The 23,567-nt window shown below is 39.1% G+C and overlaps 2 protein-coding genes across 6 annotated transcripts; both read right to left on the bottom strand.

Annotated features, from left to right (window-relative positions):
• Positions 1-147: 147 nt before the first annotated feature.
• Positions 148-2,024, bottom strand: LOC136252568 (uncharacterized). Of its 2 annotated transcripts, XM_066045058.1 has the most exons (4): positions 1,336-2,024; positions 896-1,281; positions 539-568; positions 148-480 (listed from the first exon to the last, which is right to left on the bottom strand). In XM_066045058.1, the coding sequence occupies exons 1-3, from the start codon at positions 2,001-2,003 to the stop codon at positions 552-554; spliced, it is 1,071 nt and encodes a 356-aa protein (XP_065901130.1). In that variant the 5' UTR covers positions 2,004-2,024; the 3' UTR covers positions 148-480; positions 539-551. The 2 variants fall into 2 exon arrangements, with proteins under 2 accessions (XP_065901130.1, XP_065901128.1); XM_066045056.1 differs by lacking the exon at positions 539-568.
• A 5,036-nt stretch (positions 2,025-7,060) lies between these two features.
• Positions 7,061-14,362, bottom strand: LOC136252563 (uncharacterized). Of its 4 annotated transcripts, none has more exons than XM_066045040.1 (32): positions 14,101-14,362; positions 13,920-13,985; positions 13,791-13,865; positions 13,516-13,743; positions 13,407-13,463; positions 13,146-13,358; positions 12,925-13,005; positions 12,807-12,872; positions 12,471-12,757; positions 12,295-12,417; positions 12,033-12,242; positions 11,898-11,978; positions 11,582-11,839; positions 11,416-11,530; positions 11,237-11,367; positions 10,977-11,186; positions 10,735-10,914; positions 10,542-10,686; positions 10,179-10,484; positions 9,827-10,131; positions 9,663-9,778; positions 9,464-9,603; positions 9,116-9,412; positions 9,033-9,066; positions 8,834-8,971; positions 8,556-8,780; positions 8,000-8,497; positions 7,716-7,875; positions 7,468-7,669; positions 7,354-7,413; positions 7,216-7,306; positions 7,061-7,162 (listed from the first exon to the last, which is right to left on the bottom strand). In XM_066045040.1, the coding sequence occupies exons 1-26, from the start codon at positions 14,329-14,331 to the stop codon at positions 8,587-8,589; spliced, it is 4,287 nt and encodes a 1,428-aa protein (XP_065901112.1). In that variant the 5' UTR covers positions 14,332-14,362; the 3' UTR covers positions 7,061-7,162; positions 7,216-7,306; positions 7,354-7,413; positions 7,468-7,669; positions 7,716-7,875; positions 8,000-8,497; positions 8,556-8,586. The 4 variants fall into 4 exon arrangements, with proteins under 4 accessions (XP_065901112.1, XP_065901114.1, XP_065901113.1 ...); XM_066045042.1 differs by having other exon boundaries at positions 7,216-7,303; XM_066045041.1 differs by having other exon boundaries at positions 7,716-7,784.
• Between the last annotated feature and the right edge of the window lie 9,205 nt (positions 14,363-23,567).

Here is a 23,567-nt window from a genome sequence, read left to right as displayed (position 1 = left end):
GTGTCCATACAATTGATGCACATCAATTGGTGTTCACAAATTCTTCACATTTTAAAGTACTTTAATGTAAATTTGTAAGAAAAATGACAAACCTTACATAATACATAATATAAGTACTCCAGTTTTAATATTGTTAGTCAGCTGGGGGGGGGGGGCATATGTAAAAACAATTTAGAATTCTAAAAACTAAAAATATTTAATGTATATGCAGTTCAGACTAATAAAAGTCTTCTTTGATCTTTTTCACAATGTTTGGATAATTGGCTTTTTGCAGAGCTTCGACTACTTTATCCCAAGATACGTCACCAATCTCAAAATAAAGGTTGTACAAATCTCTCTTGCAATCATCGACATCACCCTTGTTTGATTTTTTGATGATCTCAAGTTTGGCACGGTTGTCGGTTGGCAGTAGATAGGCTCCAAACTTGTACCAGTCGACAAGATCATCCAAGTATGTGAACAGATCGGGAAGGGTTGGTTCTGTAAGACAATGAAAGTCTGTTAATGTAAAACATAAAAGTTAATGTGTACCACCTACTTTTGTTTGGAGCTTATTTTAGAGCACCTCCTAGATGGAATTAATACATACCAGTCACTCTAAGTACAAACCGTACAGCAATATTAAATTTTGCTACATAATACCACTAAGGCAACAATTATGTTACTATATTATACCTAGATCTTTATGGATTAATTTAGCATACTTGTGTATATATTGCTCTATATAAGTATGATTCATTATTGGCTTCAAAGCCTACAACAGATGATAGATTTAAAATCATATAGTCATGGGAAAGGCCAAGGAAAGTTGTTGACATGAGGAGAATGGGAAAGAATTGTACAGCCAAAATATCTCACTATAAAGCACATTTGTATAATATGTATTAAAACTTACGGTAATTTGGTGATGCAAGCAACAAGTCATACTTTTCTAGAGAGACAACCTTGCCACTCCTTGGACATACCAATTCTTTGTCATTCTTAATTTCACTTAATCGAAGATGAGGAAACTGGCTGCCTTCATGATCAATGGGACACTCCAAATAGCCTATTGGTTCCAAAGCACATCGAATAAGTGATTGGTGGACTTCTTTGATGCATTTTTGTAGGTGATGAAAGAGCTGCTTGCACGAAGATACAACTTCTTGGAGCTCATCTTTGGAAAGGTTGTTTTTATCAACAGATATGTAGAGTTTGATAGAAGAGGTTTGTGTACACTGTTGTAAGGTGAAGCACTGCTTCTTTCCTTTAAATCTGAAGGAGCCAACCCCATGGTGTATGCTAGAAAGGACAAAGAAAATAAGATTCTTATGAATCAAATAACACTACACCTACCTCTGAATATGGTGACCATGTTTATTGGACCAAATAACTATCTTCACCAAGGTTTGGCTGAAAGCATCTTCTGGGATAAACTTGTCAGGGAAATGGTAAAAAATTACAACATCTTCTGGCTTTCTTTTGTGAAATTTTGCTTCATTGTAAACAAGCATGGAGGGTACTAGGTACACAGCACCTTTCGTTGGAGTAGCGTAAGAGTCATCTTCATCTGTAAACTTTGTTTCTCTAGACACTTTAACTGCAAGATGAAACTTCTCCAAAAAACCAAGAACAATGCTCTTATCTTTTGAACGATTAGCACTTTTTAAGATGTCATCAAGAAGTGCTTCCTCTAGCAAACCATAGTTGTCATAACGGTCACATACTCGTTGAAGTTTAGCAGAAGATGGCTGGCAATTATCAGTGGAGATCACTGTTGACACCAGGTTTGATACTTCTTGAGGTGAAATAAAAATATGATCTCTCAAAGACTCTTCCTCGGGGTAATACAGCAATGTGCCTTTCATGGTGAAATGATTCAACACCTCATCCAAGCTTTCTTTCAGACCAGCCTTGTCTGCAATATCTGCCGCCTCCTGTTTCTTTATAATGTTCTTGCTTTGTGATTCTCTCAGGATATCAGCTTCAAACTGCAAGTATGAGATTGGACATTCCAAAACCATGGTCGGTGCTGCAGCCTTCAATGTAATTCCTCTAAGAGTATCAAACATTTGTGGATCTCTTTCACTATTATCAATGAAAAAAAAAGCCTCCCCCATGGCTAAAGATTGTGGCAAATGATCCATAAATGGTTTTCCAGAAAAGGATTTTATCAGAAAAAGTCTCATCTTTTCTCTCTGTGCATCAGAGAGACCTTTAGCATGTGTTGCCACCATCACAATGGTAGGAATGCGATTGGACATATATGTAGGGCCAACATCTTTCCCACAATGACTGTAGACAGACAACATTGCTGTTTCGATGGCTTTCAAGTTGGTTTGCATGCCTCTGGCTGCCACTTTCTCTTGGAACCTTGTTAGTCGTTGTCGACAGACCACTGGTTTGTTTAAATCTTGAGAGGCATTAAAAGCAATAAAAATCACATCTTCCTGGGCAAGAAATAAAAAATGTATGGTATAGTATATTTCTTGCCCTCCCAGATCCAGCATTACTATGTTGACATCTTCAGTGTAGATCTCCTGGGTGTTGATTACCTCTCTGACTATTGCTGCATCTTTTTCTTCCATCTTCTGTGGCTGAAAGTGTTCCTTGCCACCATCATCTGTAGATTCCTCTTGATGTAGAAAGGGTCCTTTTGCAGGGGAGGAGGGCTTCTTAACACTCGGTGTAAATGCCTTGATGTAAGCCTTGATTTCACTTCTGAAATGTTTCGGTAATCTCTCAAGGTGATGTGCGATATCTGTCTGTTTCCATTTTGAAACGAACATACGATCTACAGTGCAAGAATGTAGATGAGCACCAACTGTGGATGGTTGTTGTGGTTGAAAATCTTTATTCAAAAGTGACCCTGCAGTGCTGGTTTTGCCAGCGCCTTCGGCACCTAAGAAAACCAGTTTAAATTTATTTGCAGGTCTTTTGCCTTTCTTCAGAGCTTCCTGATAGGCTTTGATGGTTCTGTCATCAAGAGGTGTTAGGTTTTTTCCTGCACCTACGTATAATCATTTAAGTACAATAATGTTAATAGTAATATAACATTACAGATATTATGAATCTATGTAATTAGAGCACAGCATATGCTGGAAATGAGCTGAGCAGGAGGGCCATATCGCCACTTTTATTGGTTAATGTTTGTCTTAAGGACTGAGATACTTTAACAGAGCAGTCACCATTAATTGAATCTTAATATTTACCTTTAATTAACAGAAGTCCATTATAGCATTAAAATTTTTCTGGGGTAATGTTCTTAGACCCTCTAGAATGATATCCACATCTATTGTATGCTTCAAACTCTACTATGCAACATTCATTGTCAAAATTCACCCCTCACTCTTCCACCACAACTGGTGTATATTTTAAAAGGAAAAATTAGGAATTTTAAGTTTGATTAGAAATCATATTAAAAAAAATAGGGAAACAAGGGAGGTAAATATACTAATGAACATTTAATCCCTAATTCAGTTATTGGCTTAAACTTGTTTGTTTACTTGTTTGTAACATTATTATGACTGGTGAACCTTTGTATACTAGTGCTCTGCAATATACTGGTAATGCCATTTATCATGATAAATCATCATAACTGATTGTCATACCATGACATCCTTTGATAACTGTAATATCGAAACGGTATATCGATGAATACCAGTATAGAATTGATTTTAATCCAGCTAGCCTTTGGTGTTTAATTACCCAATATGTTGATGGTTTAGCAGACACACCCTAAACAAAAACCTGAGGTTCTCACATTACAATACATGCCTACTTGTACTGAACTATATATATTCTTGGTTTTTGGGATGCATACTGCTTCATACTAGGCCCAAGAAATGATGCAATAGTTACAATAAAAAGCTAACTATATATTGATATACCATGATATTTTCCTGTTACTAATACCATGTATTCAAATTTTAATACCGCCAAGCACTAGTGCATACCACCTCAAAGAAAAAAGATGTTGTCTGCAGGGTTAATGTTTTCACTTAAACATGTGCCCCACTTAACAATTACTGGCTTGAAAGTGAAATGGTCAATAAGGTTCTCTTTCAGCTATGTTCAGTACGTTACACAGTGCAACAAATGAAGAACAGTATGAAAAACACCTCCAGTCACCACAGAAAATATGGATGATTCCTGTTTACCAACAGGGTTGTGCTACTGCAAATTGACACCTTGGGAAGTATCTACAGAAAGAAATGGGACACAAAGGAGGACAAAGGTAAGTTTATGATGTGTGCATTGTAAGTACTACAATATGCCAAAAGACACGTCTTGGGACGAAGTGACATCGAATAGTGAAAAAATCAAGCCCATAGCCTTAGCTGTAATTGAGTTATGCTTGTCTGAAGGCAACAGACAGGCAGGTAGTTGGACAGTAGAAAATCCCATTGCGCATTTTTAAAATTTTTGTAACAACCTATTGAAAGCATTTAGGATTGTACTGAAGACACTTTTGGGCTTGGTTATACTACTGTCACGGTGCCGGGATGGTATCGTGAAGCTAGTTTTTGGGTGGCCAGAAAGACCCAAACCACTGTGATCCTTAATATACAGTACTACCATACTGTATGATAAGCCAATCTCAAATTTGGTAAAAAGATACATATATATTATACTTAGATGTGCCCTCTTTGGCTGGTAGCTAGTTATAAACAATGCCAAAGTAACTAGAGACTCTTCCACATACAGCTACATATTAGGGCTGAGCAATACTGCCATTTTAGTATCACGATCAATACTAAAGCCACTATTCACGATACTGAATAGTTCACGATACTTACAAATAAGTCAATCATAGCTGGTGCTACATAGCATATTGCTCAGTATTCCTGCAGGAAGTCCTTATAGGTGATAGCAAACTAGCCACTATCATCATTGTTTACAGTAACAGTTATTGTAACACATGCTTTGAGGTTGTTATGGTGTTCACACCTCTCTGCAGGGGAAACCAGATGGGTGGACTTAATCATTTACAAGGATTCTTAGCCTAGTACTGCATAACAAATGGATTTTCAATGACAATAATGTACAGGCATGGTATCACGATAGTTAATAACAAAATATCGCGATATCAATACTTTCAAAATATTGCGATATATCACTAAAACGGTAGTATTGCTCAGCCCTACTACATATGCCATGGTGTGTAGCTATACAATCATGTCTCTTGTTTCACAACTTCCCTATATCATTTTAAATTAACAATCTAATGCACTTTATTTTCTATGTGACCTTCTCAGCAAAAACCCACCTAGTACACACAACTTTGGAACTCTTATTTTCTCAGCATTATCTACAGTGTCCAAGAAATAGATCACCAAAGTTTCAGCTTAATGTGGTGAGTAATTTGTGGAATTACAGTGCTATATAGACAGTATGAAGAGCAAGGAAATCAATTTGTACAGCGACTATGCTGAAAACAAACTACAGAACAACAAAAGCTTACATTTGCAGCCATAACTTCCGTTAGCAACCTAATCCAGGTTTTAATTTGGGTGCGACTTGGAACTTTTAAAAACTATTATTTTATCATTTTGGAAGATGATTTTAACATCAATCTACTTTCTCCTTCAAGTACTCAATCTGATTATACAAATTTATTATCTGATTTCAGTTTGATTTAACATGTTTACCAGCCTACTCGTGTACATTACAACTCAGCTATCCTTATTGATCATGTTATTGTTAGTGACATATTAAACATTAGTTAGTCAATTCAGGCAATTGGTGTTAGTGACCATAATGTGCGGATAGTGGATTTTGAAGTTAACATTTTGTGTAGAGTTCCTAGAACTATATGGACTCGGTCACTGAAGAAATGTGATTGGAATCAAGTGAGAGTCGCTTTAAGCTCTGCTCTTTGGCATATAATTTCTGTGGGCATAGCGGTTTTCCTGCATGCCTCTGTGTGGACAAAGAATAAGGCCATTCCAACCGCATGCAAATACCACACATGCAACATCATTATGCAATAAGCCATAAAGAATAATCAAGCTACCTAACTTATGATATTTATCAAAGCTGCATGATGTTTTAGTATTAAAAGTGCCCAATAACACTATCCCTATCCTTTAGTATCCAATCCTACAATGAGTTAGCAACAGTGAATGTACTAGTTACAACACTGGAACATGTACGTGCATCACAAAACACAGCGAGATGACAGACATGAGCTATCAACAAATCTGTCAAAAGATGTGCTTGGGAACTCACATATGTACTTGCCTACACGTGGCAAGTTAAGGGTGCTAACGGGTTTTTGAAGCCATTCAAGGGACAACCTACATAACCACATGCAGCTGTTACATCATAATTGGCAATATTACGCATACTCAAAGTATCCGTGTTAGGCAGCCGTGTTTTGTGCCAAAGGGATTGGCCAAGAAACAGCCTGTTTCGTTTGAAAACCATCACGAAAATGATCGTCTGGGTGTCCAAGAGTGACAATAGAGTGAATTAGCCTGAAAGTTAGTTCTAGTTTTGAAGATACGTGCGAACACAAGCTGATTTGTAGCCAGCACACGTTCTTCCTGCGTTTTCTCGAGTGATAGTGTACGCTGGTAAGTTATATTTGTATTGTACACCTGTTCTTAGGTAGTGACAATGTTCCAGCTGGATTTATCACACATAACAAGACACTGGCTGTGCGTTACGAGGCATTAAATATTGAAGAAAAGGCTTGGCGACTTCACAAGCAACAGGAGGGTGTACCAGTGTGTAAAGAACAGGAACAAGAGCTTTTCTTTTGTTCAGAACTTCATTTATAACTTGTTATTTGATAAAGTTGGCATTTGTGGTTTATTGGAATTTGTTGTAATAACTGGTTGGCATGCGCATGTTCTACGTACACTGCATTGTAAAAGGCGATATTCTGGAACACACAACAGTCAGCCCGCAAGCTACCGCACGATTTTCGCCCAGAGAGGGGGAAAAGGGGAAAAGAAGAGGGGGAAAAAATTCATACCCGCTACCACAATGTAGTAATCAATAAGGGTATCGAAAAAATAATTAGCAGTGGTCACATGACCAATGATGTAGCTAGCTAAACCGTTTTATTGCACAATTGCATTAGCAATAGTCCTTTAATTAATTTTTAAAACAAAAATAACAGCTTGTCCATCATAATACAAAATAAGCTTTAGTCCCATCAATGTCTTGATGCAGGCTGGAAGAACAAGTAAATAAATTGCTTATTATGACAAAGAAGGAGTTGCATACCAGTGTGACGTTCAGCTTTTACTATACTTAGTAGAAATTAACACATGGCTATGTAGCTACCATCACACTACTGCATATATTATAACTGCTTCTATTAAAAGGTACATACAGAATGACAATAGAAAAGTACATTCTTACCGGTATGGTCACTGTCACCGGTTACAATGTGTCCCATTAGAAGATGTTAAAAACATTCAGCTATTTCAAGCAGGAAAAATTATGATAAAAGAAATCATCATACTAAAGTCATACCTTGGAGCTGCAACAGTTACAGACCAAAATTAGTGCTCAACCAATTGTCACTTCATCAAAATGTACTTCATTCAACATACATGAAATCGTAACCAGCTCCATGCATAGAAAAAGCACACAGTACTACTGACTTAGTAAGAAATTGAGAGAGTATGAAACTCTGGTAACACTGTAATAACACCACACAATTGAGTTGAGGCTTCTAAATTGAGAGTGCAATAATCATTTACACTCTGGTACCACCATACCATAGTCAATTCCACTGTAAGAAAACAATGCATTTAAACTCCGGTACCATCACATTGTAATCAGTTCCACTGCAATAACACAACACAATTGAGTTAGTATTAGACAACCAAATTGTGAGACTTAATCATTTAAACTCCAGTACCACTACTGCAGCCAGCACTACAATAATACAGCACAATTCAGAGATAGTTGTAATTCAGTAAAATAATCAGACTGACTAAATTCAGCATTACCAAAAATGAATGCATAAAATTATCTTACAAGAAATCATTATTTTGCTTACATTCACATGACAGCTACTCCTGTCCTGCAGTATAGTGATCACTGAGCACGCACTTGCCTGATCTTGTGCTGAAAGAGTCAGTCCACTGAACTATCTTATGCACAGACTATCACGTTGCTGACTCTAATGGTACTTCCTATCTCCTAAGAATGGTGGTCAATGTACTAAGACCATGGTGAGCACGCCTAGTATAGCCAACTGTCATTGGATGTGCTAGGAATGTTCACTATGACCCCAGTACATTGACCATCATAGCCGGCCACAGGACATACCCAACCACCCACTTATGATGGTAAGTGTACCAGGAGCATGATGGACACCTCCAGATAGAGATATACCACCTGGAAATGTCAATCATGACCCTAACACATTTACCACCATAGCCAGCCCTGTGGCACTCCCAAGCACCCAACCAACCACCCCCTACAAACAATTTTTAAAAAAAATTGCAGATAATCTGTGCATAAAATTAAGTAAGTATCAGTGAATGGGACATGGCTAAAGACAAGCGTAATAATAATTTCTCTTTTAAGTATGCACACAATCAGAGACAAACCTGCACTGTATAATTATAGTTGGTCTGCTTGTTATTGTTGCTGCTGTTGTTGTTGCTGCTGTTTCTGTTGTTGTTGTTGTTGTTGTTGTTGTTGTTGCTGCTGCTGCTGTTGCCTCTGAGCAACTCGTAATGCCTTCTGTTCTGCCTTCCACTGCTCAACTGGCACTTGCCCTGGTATATTTGGGCAGTACCACTTCCCATAGTATTGAGCATGATTGGTCTCCGCTATACAAAAGATACTTAACAAAGTAACAGATCTCTAGCTAGTTTTCACTAACCACTTAAAGGCTGATGGCATTGTCTACACTCATGTTTCTTGTGCTTCTTTTGTGGCATGGGTTGATCTACACCAGCAGCAGCAGCTTGTGCTATCCTCTTTTTTTCACGACGCCATAAGGTGGTACGAGAGACGCTGCCTATGAGCATTAGCACCATATACACAATCTCAATAACATTATTGTAATGCAGGAAGCATACTTGTCTCCACTTCTTGCTCCTGCAGTTGTAATCCCTGTAAATATAAATTATTCAACCCTCATGACATAATTATAAACAATTACCTGCTCACTGTGTGAGTGTGGTAGTGAGGCTGACAAATGTGACGGTAATACTGCACACGTGACTCGGGAACCTATTAGTGTAGCAGCACCTGCCGTGGCCTTTCGTCTTGCCTGTCCACTAGTGTCCTTCGTCTGTGGAAATTGGTGAAATGGGGCTGGAGGAGTGGGAGGAGAGAGTGGCTGGCGTTGTGCTGGAGTAAGTTCTTCCTGAGCACACAGTGGTGGAGCTGATAACTCCAAGCCTTGTGTTCGAGCCAACATCTCTTTCCTTCTTTCCTCCCTCTTGTGCCACTTTTGCTGGTTATCAAACAATTGACTTTAGCCACATTAAAAAGAAAAAAAACTAACCAAAGTGGTTTTATTGATGGTGTACAATGCAAGGTTGGTCCCCTCCAGCAGGTCAAGTGAGTTATATAAACGAGCGCGCAGAGCAGTGTAATCCTTCAGCACCTTATCCCACTTAGATAGGTAGGTTCTACTCTGGCCACCTACATACAGTAGATACATTAGTAAAGCAATTAATGTGAGATGCAAGACCCATATATACCAGCACTAGAGGTTCTCCCTGACTTAATGTGCCTATTGCACAACAATATGCAGATTGCCTCCACAATGCGGCTCTCATGTGGTGATAATGGCACTGAGACTCCAGAGAGAAAACACCTGTGGTACAACATTTTGCAAATGTACACAATCATAAAAAATGTCTACCTCCTCATCTGCTCTCTAGTTGTGTGCCCAGTTCGCTTTTGGCCACAGAAGTGACCCCTCATTGTTGGCGGAGACCGGAGGAATACTTTAGTAGCTCTCTTATCAAATGCATCCAGGGAATCCCACAAAGCCTTAATCCTTTGTGCTTCCTCTTCAGACACTGACAGCCCTTTCAGCTCAACAAGCACCTCAGCTAACTGGGCAACCTTGTCCCATCCTGCTATTCCCCTGGAGTCTACAGTGCCGGTGTCAGTAATGGTGGATGCAGTGGCAAAACTATTAGTAGTGCTTTCATTGGTATCATCCTGGTAATTAATGTACAATGTGCATATTAGATATTTAATGCACATACTTCTTCCATCACTTCCTCGAGCTCATCCCCCACCTCCTCCACTAAGTCTGATGATTCCACACCATCCATTACGATCTCTTCAGATAAGGGGGGAGTCTCACTATTGTCATCAATGAAGCCCTCATCCACAGCCCTTTCATCACTTTTCTCTTGGGCAGCCATGTTGTCTTCCGTAAATTCTAGCTCCCTGCCAGCTTGCCGGTACAGATAGGAGACCCCAAACAGCTCTTCATCATTACACTGAGTAGGTTCGTGGTGGTGTGGAAGCAGCTTGTTACCTAAGATGGATTCACTCAGCTTGTTGGCCTGGCAAACAGTGTATTGCAGTAAATAGACTACAGTACAGCAACTCTCAGGGCTAACATTGTAGGCGAGTTGCAAGTCAAACACTCGCATATGAGGCTGCTGCTGTGCGGCAGATAGTGCTCGGGCTTGATTCCACCTGGCCAAGCCTTCCAGTAAAAAAGCCTGGAAGTGCACATCACTCGCAGAGGATCCTGGTATAAATCTACCAAAACATTTTATCACTGCTCATCATGGTAGTTTACAGGCTTACCTGGCCAGGTGGAGGTGAAATGATTCCAGAGAAGTAGTCCCTCTTGAGCATCGGAACACCGGAAGTTGTACACCTCCCTTCTTAATGTGTCCTATGACAGTGTACAAGGCCACCCCTGGAGGATCTTGAATGCATTTTATATGCTTTTTCTCTTCATTCCAGATGGTGACCATCTGTCCACTAAAATCAGGTATATGAAAAGGACACATTGCAAACTTGTAGAAGCATTACATAGTGTATACCTGAACACAGGAACACCAAGTGAATCGGTAGCAGGTGTAAATTGTAGCAGCAAGTCCTCAATAGCCTTGTATGTGTCATCAGCTCCCCTAGTCCTTCTGCGGCAGTGCCTGGAGAGCTCCTCCTTGTTGATGGCCTTACGTATGGCACTATCTGAGGGGTTTAGCACACCCTGTTGCTGAAGGTACCCTCTCTTGGCATCACAGAGACGACTATGATGTGGTAGTGAATGACTATGGATGGTGCAATAAGTAAACATTACCTATAGTCATTACTGTCCCATTCAAATATTGCTTGAGAAAGGCGACCCATTACCACTCCATAGAGGGGGTGTGATTCAGTTGTGCAGCCACGAGCAAATCTCCTCATGAAGTGCCATATATCCAAACGTACCTATTCATTTGAATGGTGGATAGAAATAAAACAATGGTTTCTGCCTACTTGCAGATGATCCCACTCTGCAAACAATTGTGCGCACTTGGAGGTACCTGTGACAGAGCAGCAATCTCTGTCGGTGTACAGCAGCTGTGGAGGGTCCTGCCTGGCCTTGTCATACCTATAGTGAAAGTAGAATAAGCAATATTCCAGATATGTTTTAAAGACAAACCTTCTAATTAGTCCCACTGCCATAGGACGAAGGCCTTCCAGTCCCTCGGACTCGGTTAGTACTGAAATAAGGACCTCTCCCCTCTCATTGCTAACGTTGGTACACCAGGAGGCACTCCCAGCTGCAATTCCCTGCAACTTCCCACACACTTTTTTTGTTGAATCGATCTTTAACACTGAACCAAACACTCCAGTGCAAGTGGAAAGAAGTTGAGGGAGCCTGCTGAGAATGTCCCTGGCGTACACTGACATAAACCATCTACAAATGCCAAATAGCATACAAGCATGTACACATATGTACACGCAAGAGTTCTGACCGATCACTTGGCAGCCCTTCAAATGGCACTGGGTCTGCAAACACAGGAGGAGCTTCTGATAGCAGTCCTGTCCTGCCTTGCCTATTCAAACACATCCAGTAAATTATTATTAGTATTTCAAAGTACTAAACTCACCTGTACTTTCGACAGTCATCAAGGTATCTAAGCTGCTTTCTTGTCCACTCCTCGCTGTGTACTTCAAACACAGCATTACGTAGTGCAGTGGGACTATTGCCAAGGGTTCTACCTCGCAACAGGGATACCACAGCCTTATCACAAGCCAGCCGATGGGTTAGGATGGCTGGAAACAGTGAACGCTGTGATTCAGTCAGCTGATTCAATAGCCTGGGAAGTAAAGTGGTATTCTTTATAAGCAGTTCTTACATTGAATCCTTACCGAGAATCCCAGCTCAGAAAAGCTTTATTGCACCGATCACAGCCAAGTTCTTCAGTTACAAGGTAGTAGTAGTCCCTCAGATCAACTACTCTTCTGATTGTCTTCTTGTAAAGACCCTTTGAACTATTAAAATCGCAATTCAAATTTTGCACACCTTACTTAATTACTTTACTTACTGCAGTGACCTCAAGTGGCAATTGGGGCACTTTAAATCAATGGACCATGCTCTCCGTGGCATCCAAACACAAATCCGTCGTAAAACATAGGACTCTGGCTTTGGTTGAGTTGTCTTTAGATCTGCTATTGGGGGGTACCACCACAGCTTTGCAGCAACTGTGTCACTGATGGTGTTCTGCGCAGAGAACACAGTTCTGCCAATCCATTGCTGGTCACCAACATTCATGTGGTCCCTCCATGCAGCAGGCAAGCGGAGAGCATAGTCAGTAGGTTGGCGGCTTAACTTCTGTTTAAACATATGAAAAGATACTGTTAATATTAAATAAGCCACTTACTGAAGTCAGGGTATGTTTTTCAACATAATCATCACCAGCAGTGGATGGCAACAATGACACAGCGTTCTGAATTATGTAATAAAATTATCTCACTGCAATTCTTTGCTGCTACAATTACCTCCACTGTTGTGGGTACAAGTGTGGCATTAACATGTGCAGCATCAGCTGACTGCAGTGTGGCACCAGCAACCGCTGAGGCCTACACACACATGCACACACACACACACACACACACACACACACACACACACACACACACACACACACACACACACACACACACACACACACACACACACACATAAAAGCACTATAAATTTCAAGACTCATCTTTCATACCAGATACTGACTCCTGGCTACAATGCTGGCTGTTGGGGGAGACATAATGATGGTAGATGGCATGGAGAGACTGGCATTCACACTGGATCTTGTTGGTGAGGAGGAGACTGATACGCTAGTGAGTGCAGAGGATATCGTGGTGGATGCAATTACACTGGTGGCAGGATCCTGCTGCCAGGCCACTACATTTGGCTTATACACACGAACACTAACCTGTGCTCCACACATAAAAATTACATCACCATATTTACATGAACTTACAGGCCGTGCCAAGGATGTGTGTGTACTCCTTTCAGTTCTTTGGTAGCTTGTAGGTGCCTGCACACATTGAAATCATATAAAATAGGCAAGAGTTTAAATGTATACTTACCATTGTTACACTAGTAGTTGTTTTAGAAGTAAATGATGAGGGAAGGGACATTGACGATGGGATAAGAAGGACTGAAGAAGGAGTAAGAGATATCGAGGAAGGGGTAAGAAGGATTGGCGATGGAGTAAGAGGTCTTAAGGATGGGGTAATTGACGATACAGAAGGGGTAGTACAAATTAAAGAGGTAGTAAGAGATCTTGAAGAGGAAGTATGGGCACCCTCCACATTCTGTAGTAACACGTGTGTGTAATCAGTAATTTGCATACAAATATTACCTGTTCCATTGGAATTGTATCTGAGGTATCTGAGGCAATGGTGGCTGGGGGTTGTGCAAAAGAAGTAATCGATTCCTGATGCACAAAGGAAGTTAACAAAAAAATAAACTGGTATAGATTTTCAAATACCTGTCTCTGAGAACCACTAGCATCACCAGTAGATGCAGCAACAGTCTGGGATTGCACATATGGGTTCTGTACGTGCATATATACCATATATAATGCACATACATCAAATCACTATGATTTTATAACACATCTCACCATGCCTAGTATACGAAAGTGCAATCATTACAGCAAAACGACTTACAGAGGGGTGGTACTGGCAGGTACAGGTCCTGTTCCCACCTTCATGAGCAGGGCAAGCCATTATTATCCGTATCACTGACTCCCAGTGCGATCCTTTAGGTGGTTGTTCTCCTCTTTTGAATTTCTCACCGGCAGCAAAAAGACGGAGACGCTTCTTCCACGCGCTGGTCGACTTGGCCTTGTGACTAGCCTTCCTGCTAGCCCCAGAATGACAAGTACCTCGTGGATACATGGCAATAACTATTAACAGTTGTTTAGATATCGACTACCGTAAAAAAAATTGTGACGTATGGCTCTATTTGTTTCAAGTTGTTGCACGCGCAGGCGCACGTCCTATTTGTTTCAATTTGTTGCACGCGCAGGCGCACGTCCTATTTGTTTCAATTTGTTGCACGCGCAGGCGCACGTCCTATTTGTTTCAATTTGTTGCACGCGCAGGCGCACGTCCTATTTGTTTCAATTTGTTTCATCAATTGGAGAACATTGTTTGGCAGTGTGCGAAGAAAGCTACCAAACTTTTGGTGGACCATCAGTGTTAAATTTGCAAACTTTTAGCGCATGGAATTATAATTGTTGTGATCTAGCCCGAAGTTACGAGGCTCAGAAGTTGAAGTTCGCTTTCGGGCACTCGTTCTTTGTTTTATAACTCAAGAAAGAAGAAGTGCAAAGATAAATCCTTGCGCTAAGTTTCCACAAGTTTGTTGAAGAACCTTCACAGCAAATTTGATGCCTGTGCAAGCAGCCAGTATCTCGGAATAAGAAAAATGTATGGGTTGACTTTGAGGGACTATAGCGCATGAATGAAACAAGGTACGTAACATCTTATACTTTGGTCTCTGTATAGTAGAAAGTTAGGTCAATCTTCGAAGCAGTAGTTTAGATTCCTGTAGCTTCCTTTTTGCCTGTATCAAAGGTAAAAACAATAGCATTTGTGTGGCTTAGAAAGGTGTAAACCATTAACATAGCCATAAGACCGGCATAGGCTTGTAGAAGGATACAATCATGTATATCTTCAAATTTGCTATGTATGTTATGCTGAACTGTACTACACATCTACAAGCAGTGTAGATGTAATACCAATAGATACATATGAGAGGCTTTTGCTCATTAATTACAGGTTTTTGCAATTGAATTCATCCCGTTTGCAATTGAATTCATCAGTTTTGCAATAGAATTCATCAGTTTTGCAATAGAATTCATTGCATTTGCATTACAATTCATCATAAACAAAATGGCTCCAAGAAACCAACTATTCATTAAGAGATGAATTATTTACACCATGGAGAGTTACACTTGAGACACTAGAAGGAAATTGGAGCTGGTAGTATGCGAAGCTGATAGCTGTCTGACAAGTTAATTAGCTTGCTCGAAAGTGAACACACCCATCACAAATGACGTAGTAGAGTTTGGAATGTTGCTGGATAGGCTGTAGAGGAAGAATTATTGCCTTACAAAGAGTTGTTTACTACTGTTGTACTTGAACAAGTTCTTGTAGCAGCTGCTACATCATGTTTTCATGTTTTCTCCAGCTGTCATTCTTGTTACAGACTAATTTAACTGCAAAAGCGACAAACTGATGAATTCAATTGCAAATGGGACTAATTCAATTGCAAAAGCGATGATCTCAATTGCAAACAGGACGAATTCAATTGCAAACTTGAAAAACCTGTAAAAAAGTACAAATTACAGTGAACCCTTGGTTATCCAAACCCCAATGTGTCTCAGGCAATGATAAAAGTGTTCAGATAAGTGAACTGTTTGGATAACTGAAGCCCATATATTAATACTAGTGATGTGCGATACGCCTGAAATGGTGTATCTGTCTGTATCTAACAGCTGTGTAGTCATGATATGATATCGATATGCGATACAGTGCATCCTTTGTACAAAGAAGCCAAGTTTAATTAAGTGCGTGGGTGGCTGATAAATTTTTATTGTTTAGTACCAGCCATTACACCATTGCACTATTATATAACAAGCTTAAGGAGTCTAGGAAACAGGTAAAAACCCAGCTACGCTTTTAAATTGAAGAAAGCCAGACCTTCATATTTCCGTGATTGCGCAATCAAAATATCGATACGTGCACGGGTGTATCGGTATCGCGATACAGCTGGAGTATCGCGATATTCCGATATATCGATAAGTATCGCACATCACTAATTAATACGCATAGTTCTATTGAAATACCCTAATAGATCATACACCTGTGTTCTCAAAATACTCTAATAGAACAATCATTTCTAAGCTTAGATAAATGACGGTACAGATAAACAAGGGTCGAATAACTGAGGGTCTACTGTATATGTGTGGGCGACCAACGAATGGATTTACTTTTTGAGTAGAGGTAAGACCTCTCTGCACTACACTACAACAAAGCTAAATTTGCTGGAAACACTGAAAATGTTCAACCACGGCAATGTTTTGTGTCCAGTACAGGCTACGCCTCTATCAAAATTTACAATTACAATTAATTAATCATTATCAGTAGCCATCGCATGAGAGAAAATCACGGAATTGGTAGAAGCAGTCTGGCTTCTTATCTTTCACACAGGGGTGTTCATGCTGGCCGTTTGATTGCCATTCATCACATACTTCCACCCTTTCCGCTAGAATTCATCACAATCATTGATCAATCTTGAGTAGTAGCATCTTTCCAGTGGCACAATACAGAAAGCTGATTTGCTGTAAACACAGCGAAGGGAGACCTCAAGGGAGATGTGAGTGTTCAAGGAGGAGTTAATTTTCTTGGTACTTTCAGCTTTTCTCCCCGTGTGTAGCTTTGTTGCATTTTGAGCCTCGCATTAGGCCACGTGCACTTATCAGCCATGACTAATCACAAGAAATGCATTTAATAAATAATATGTGCTTAATAGATACATGCGCTTAACAACCCAACTCTACAGTATGTACTAAGGGCATCGGAACCTGGGGAGTGGCCCCACACTGTTTTCAAAAGTATGTATGTTTTGGTCCCCACACTTTTAAGGCCAAGTAGCTCAGGTTGAAAAAATCAGCTTATACATATACAGAATACACGTGTATCTCCATACAAGAAGGCATATACAACCACCACACAACAGTACATTTATGGCAACACCAGTCTCTTGTGACTGCACAGCAACTATCAAGCCATCCACTGTGTTAAATCTAAAGAGCCTGTAATTTGTAGTCTTGACACGTGATATCTTTTGTTCAATATTATTCTGGAGTCTGTGCAGTAGTGAGAAGTTAACAGTGGAAAGAGTGTCACATATGTGGCACTATACATGATGGCAAAGATTTACCTCAAAGGTGGCAACAGATCTAATAGGGCAGTCTCACTGCAGTGCACAAGTATCAAACCGACTTGAAAGACAGGGTAAAGACTTTTGTCAAGTTAGACACTAGACATACAAGGATTCTGAAATGAAAGTTGACAACTGTGAATGCAATAATGTGGTATTTATGTGATCTACATTCACTTTGGAATACAGTGGAACCTGTGTTATGATCATCTGGATTAAGCGGTCACCTTTGCATAACGGCCATGGTCACGAGGTCCCAAATATTTTCCCATACAAATGTATGCATTGTGGTCTGCATTAAGCGGTCACCTGTCTAATGCGTATAACAGCCAACCAAGAATTCGCCTATGAATCACTGTATACATAACTTTCTCCTTCATATGGCGGTCGCTACCTTTTATGGTGGCTTGTTAAGCAAATTACCTGGCACCACAGGCACCGTTTCAATTAATGCACAATTATCACACTTCGAATGCTATATAATCTATCAGGCTTCATTGCTTGAACATATTCAATAGCTATAACCAACATTCATAACAAGCTCACCTTGCCCCTTTCTGTACTAAAATATTACTGCATAGTGGTTGGCGTGAGCCTCTTAATAATAATCACTCATTTATAATGGTCATAGCCATTAAAATGCTGCTGACCACCTTATGCAGGTTTTCTCTATAACAGCCACCTATATATAAAGGCCAGATATATCTGGTCCCAAGGTGACCATTATAGACAGGTTCCACTGTATCTGCTAGAGCAGACATCCCAGCTAGTTCCTTCAAGGTACATTACGTTTCACTTTGTGGATAACAACAATTACTGTTAAATGTTGTAATCCTTATAGTGTGAAACATAAAGAGGAGACCTTCACCTGACCATGATTTCTCATGTGATATATTTTTCCATATCACAAAACGTTTGGACATTAACAATACATACTTTGCTATGGAAATATACACATTCCCAAATAAGGGTTTAAAAGGTAAAAAAATGACAATGATTTTTAAATGATCTCTAAATATCAGAGATGAAGTTATGAAGCGGTAACCACAAATCATGTAGTTACTCACATACCTCTATGGAATATTATCATGGCAGTGGATATACATTCACAATTTCTGCCACTAGTTTATCATTTCTCTGAATGTGCATGTGCCTTTTGGGGTTCCAACAAGTGTGTGCCCTCTGTGCCTTGTCTTTCCTATTATCTTCAATTAGGCTGATCATCATTTTCATGAAATGATACTGTAGGACACCCAGTAGATTCCTGCAATATCACAATATGAAACCACACCCATTAACAAACTTGGTTGATTAATAACAAGTGCGGAGACCACAGCTCTTGATAATCTATTTACTTGAACACAACGACCACACTACTTTATTGGTCTAGCTGTATTTGCAATCCTAGCACAGCCATGAAATAGTGACAAGCTCTTTGGTAAGTGAGAGGCTGACTTGAGATACTCTAATACAGCAGTCACTCTTATAGAACTGTCACACATGTATAGTTACATGCACACTTTCTCCATTTGAATTTAGATGTATCATACATAAAACTGAACTAAAGAACATACTTTATTTAGTACTACCTTCTTAGTTACTCAATGTTCAAGAAGTTATACTGTTTACAAAAGTACATAGTAGTGGTATGCGATATAGGATATTTTCCTATCACGATTATTGCACACAATATATCACAATACGATATATATATTACGATATACAAACTCATCACTCAGCTAGTGTATTTACACTGATGACACTTGTAGCACTGATGTACAAGAAGTACAATACAACATAGTACATGACTAGCATACAACAATGCAAGCTCTTTTGTCAAAAAAAGTACAGTGTACAATGACATCTTGGGTATATTTTTCTCTATTTATAGCTAAAATCTATACCTAGGCTTATATCACGATGTAAAGATTCTATATCATATCACGATATAAATTAATCTATCACGATATATCGATATATATCACATATCGCACATCACTAGTACGTAGATAAGTCTTACATGTCCATCTTTCAAACATGCACAAATTAAAACATAAAAGTCAGTTTCAGCCTTAGTTATGTTGTAACAGTCATAATAGAAGATTTTGCTGATTTAGAATGGAATAGCATAAAACTGGTACACCTTGCACTGCTGCTGTTAGGTGTACCATAACAGCAGCAGTGCAAGGTGTACTGCTGCTGTTACGGTACACCTACACATACATACTGTGGTATGGACTGTGTCACATACATGTACTCCTGTGGGTACATGTATGTGACACAGTCCTCATACCACAGTATGTACAACGCATTCTTCATGGATTTACCAGTCTCCTCCTTTGTGTCCCATTCATCTTTGCTGACAGTGAAGTTTCAATTTGGTGGTAGTAAGTGATGGCTTCCCTTCATAATGGAAATCATCCGTATTTTTTGTAATCATCTGTTTTTTGTTGTTTTTTTTGATTGCATAGGTGCTTTTCGAACAATTCTTGATTCGTAATGTTGTGTAACAGATTGAACATAGCTGACAACAAAGCATAAAGGATGCTTCACTTTTTCAGATGATAACTGATGGCTGGGACACGCAGCACCATTTCTTTATTTTGATGTGGTATGCGTGGTATAATAATTTTATTTTACAAAAAAAGTTGACAAAACAAGTACACAAAAATTTTGAATATTCAACTACAGTAAGGACCATAGCACATCGATAAAAAGTACTGAAACAAGCTGGAGTAAAGCAATCACAGTAAAACAGTAAGTGTTATATCCCTACTATGCATGGTATCTTGAAACACAGTAGGGATACAACACTTCTTATTGTTTTACTATGATTTAATATCATGTACTACTCCAGCTTATTTCAGTACTTTTTATCGATGTGCTATGGTCCCTACTCTAGTTGAAAATTCCAACTTCTTCGTGTACTTGTGGTTAATAACTATTGTACACTGAAAGCTGCCTAGTCTTCTCTGTTACTAGGCACTAGCTAGTAGCCTATACAAGCATACAGTGTTGTGATTACAGATCTGTAGGTGCTTCCTTCGTTGGGATTTGACACTAAGTGGATATTTCGAAGGCGTATGGTGCAAGTCGGCAAGTAAAGACCCACTTGTAGCCGAAGTAGAGGGTACATTGCTTCTTCAATTGTAACATGACTTGTGTGTGTAACCTGTAGTGCTAGAACTAAATTTAGGAGAGTATACATAATTTTAGAATTTCAATGGCTTCCACTACACCGCCACCTTAATTTATTATGTTCATAATCCAATGGCTATTGCTGATATTATCTCCTATGATCTCATCTTGATACTAAAAGTGTTTTGTTTACAGTGTTACACCAAAGTAGAGATTGTACCACATATTTAATATTCCATCGCAACAGTTGTACAGATTTTACAGCACACGGATAATTAATAATCTTACTAGGTGATACACATGCGCATGAGCTTCGTGTATAATATAAACTATAAATATGCATAGATTGCTTTCAAATAATGAGATTGTAGCTACGTATGTACTTACAGTATTTCTATGGGTGAATTTGTAACTGTCTATATGCATGATCATGTGTGAGAATAATTTAAAAATTGTTGAAATTGGCTTGTTGAGAACTTTAAATAACTAACCCATGGCACTATCCATTGCCTTGTGAATAGTACCAATATCTCATTTACTAAACTATACCAGCTGACTTAAAACTCATTACCACCCCCAATCCCATCTTGTTTCGTAGCTTTTTTCAATGATCCCTATTCCCCTTTTAAAACTTTTAGCTTTATTCATCTAGTTTGTGTACATTTTATTAAATCCAGTAATGGATTTGTTTGATAAATGTTGTAGATACATAGAGCAATTTTACATTAGCTGTCAAGTTCAGTGTAAGCTTTGTTGCAGACGCATTAGTAGAGTATTTACATGTACTGTTCTTGGCTATGGACAAGGGTATAATACTGAGCTATTTACCTGTCACAAGACATGGAACACTGACAAGCATATAATCACAAGTTAAACAGTCACTAGTTGTACATTTATTATTTCAGCCAAGACTGTATACTATAAGAAGAATCACAACATTCATCATGTAAATAATACACCAACTATTCACAGTTTGTGCTAACCGACACATGTACTGTACTGTATAACATGACCACTCAACTATTCACAGTTTGTGCTAACCTAACACATGTATAACATGACCACTCAAGTTCATCGTAGCTGCTATCTTGTTATGGAACTCCCTTGATCCTACTGAACAATAGCGAATTCCATTATATGTAAAGTAGCATTCTCATCACTACACTCACGAGTGTTGTTAAAGTCATCATGTTGATATTATGTATATGTACCTTGAACATTGGAACCGGGGGGTTAGGGGGGCCATGGCCCCCACATTATTTTTCGAAAGTACATTTTGGTTTCCACACTTTTAGGGCCAAGTAGCTCAGGTTACCATCGATACATTCACGAAAATCCATTAAGGGAAGACATGCAACCACCATAGAACAGCAATGTCTTTTGTGGCAGCACCAGTCTGTGGTGACTGCACAGCAATTATCAAGCCATCTAATGTATTAAATGCAAAAGTGTCTGTAATTATATTTCTGTTTAGTCCTGGAACATGATATCTGCTGTTCAAATATTTTTCTGGAGCCCATGTAGTAATGAAAAGTTTAAACAGTAGAAAGATTGCCACATTTTTTGCATTATCCATGATGGCAACTATTTAATTCAAAGGTGGCAACAGATCTAAGAGGGTGGTCATTTGCAACAGCATGTATAAAAAATTGGGAAGCGTATAAAATTCTGAGAAGAGTTGGATACCCGGGTCCCCTTGTCCCAGGTCCACTGCTTTTACCTACCCAAATACAACCACATAGCTGTAATATATCACCAGGTTGTGGTCATTACAGATGCTGGTGATACAGGTACACAAAGAGCAGGTGACTTTGGTAAATCTTTGGGGTGGTATCTCCTAGTAACCAAGTGACAGTTATTGTTAGCACTACAAACAAACACTTGTGTCTGCCCAATAATTATTATGGTTAGAAATCATGCCATTTGTGCAGATTTTGTCATTGACTGACCATTAATTTAAGGACAAAGTATAGTCAACTTAAACATTATATATTAATTATTATAAATTTAAAAATAAAGTAGGAATCCAAGTGATAAAAAGTAGTGAAACAAGAGAAGAACGATGGTAGCTATTACAGCATAGCTCTCCCTACTTTGACATGATATATCCATTATTTTGTGCTCAATGCCAAAGTAGGAATTTCCCACTGAGCTATACTGTAATAGCTACCATCGTTCTTCTCTTGTTTCACTACTTTTTATCACTTGGATTCCTACTTTATTTTTAAATTTATAATATACTAGTTTGTTTAGTTTTTTTGTTAAGGCATACAGCTAGATATAAATATGTGACTGTTCTATTTAGTGCTGAGCGATAGTAAAAATTTTACTATCACGATAGTTACTCATTAAATATCGCGATAGTGAGTACTATCCCGATAGTTTATGAAACACTTTGCTCTTAACAAAGTCTCGGTTGTATAACTATGATTTGTAGTCATATAGAAAGTTATTTTGCATGCACAGGACATTTGTTAATTAACTGCGTGGGCGGCCGATGGAATATGGACTTTTGGTAAAGCTTTTACAGGCCACTCCTTTGTAAGAAAGCTGGTAATACCAACTGTAAAACAGTATTGAAGGGTTGTTAATACCATTTTAATGCAGGTCTGAGCTTATCATAACTATCACGATAGTGATATCCCTACTATCGCGATAACGATAGTGATTTACTATCGCGATATATCGCACTATCGATACTATTGCTCAGCCCTAGTTCTATTAGGGTGACTGCTGTGTTAGAGTATAGCCTGCAAGATGTGCGTTTGCCCAAAAAATGGCGTGGTTTCAATCAATTATAGAGTATGTCAAGTCAGCCTTCCAAATTGAAGGTGTGTGGTCACTGAAATACAGCTAGTGCAAAAGGGGTGTGTCATCGTGGTTTCAATCGATAGATCGATAATGTGTAGAATGAAGAATGGGCGTGATCTTGTGACCTATCGTGAAGCTATCGAGTATCAGTACCTCCGTACAGTACCCTCCGTCATAGATTATATCAGTAAAGAATATAATCTATTCCTCTGTACAGTAGCGTAGTCTAAACGCC

Source organism: Dysidea avara, chromosome 4 (assembly GCF_963678975.1).
Source record: "Dysidea avara chromosome 4, odDysAvar1.4, whole genome shotgun sequence".
Classification (NCBI taxonomy): domain Eukaryota; kingdom Metazoa; phylum Porifera; class Demospongiae; order Dictyoceratida; family Dysideidae; genus Dysidea; species Dysidea avara.
The sequence above is the reverse complement of the archived record's forward strand: the minus strand, read 5'-3'. Positions and strand labels throughout refer to the sequence as shown.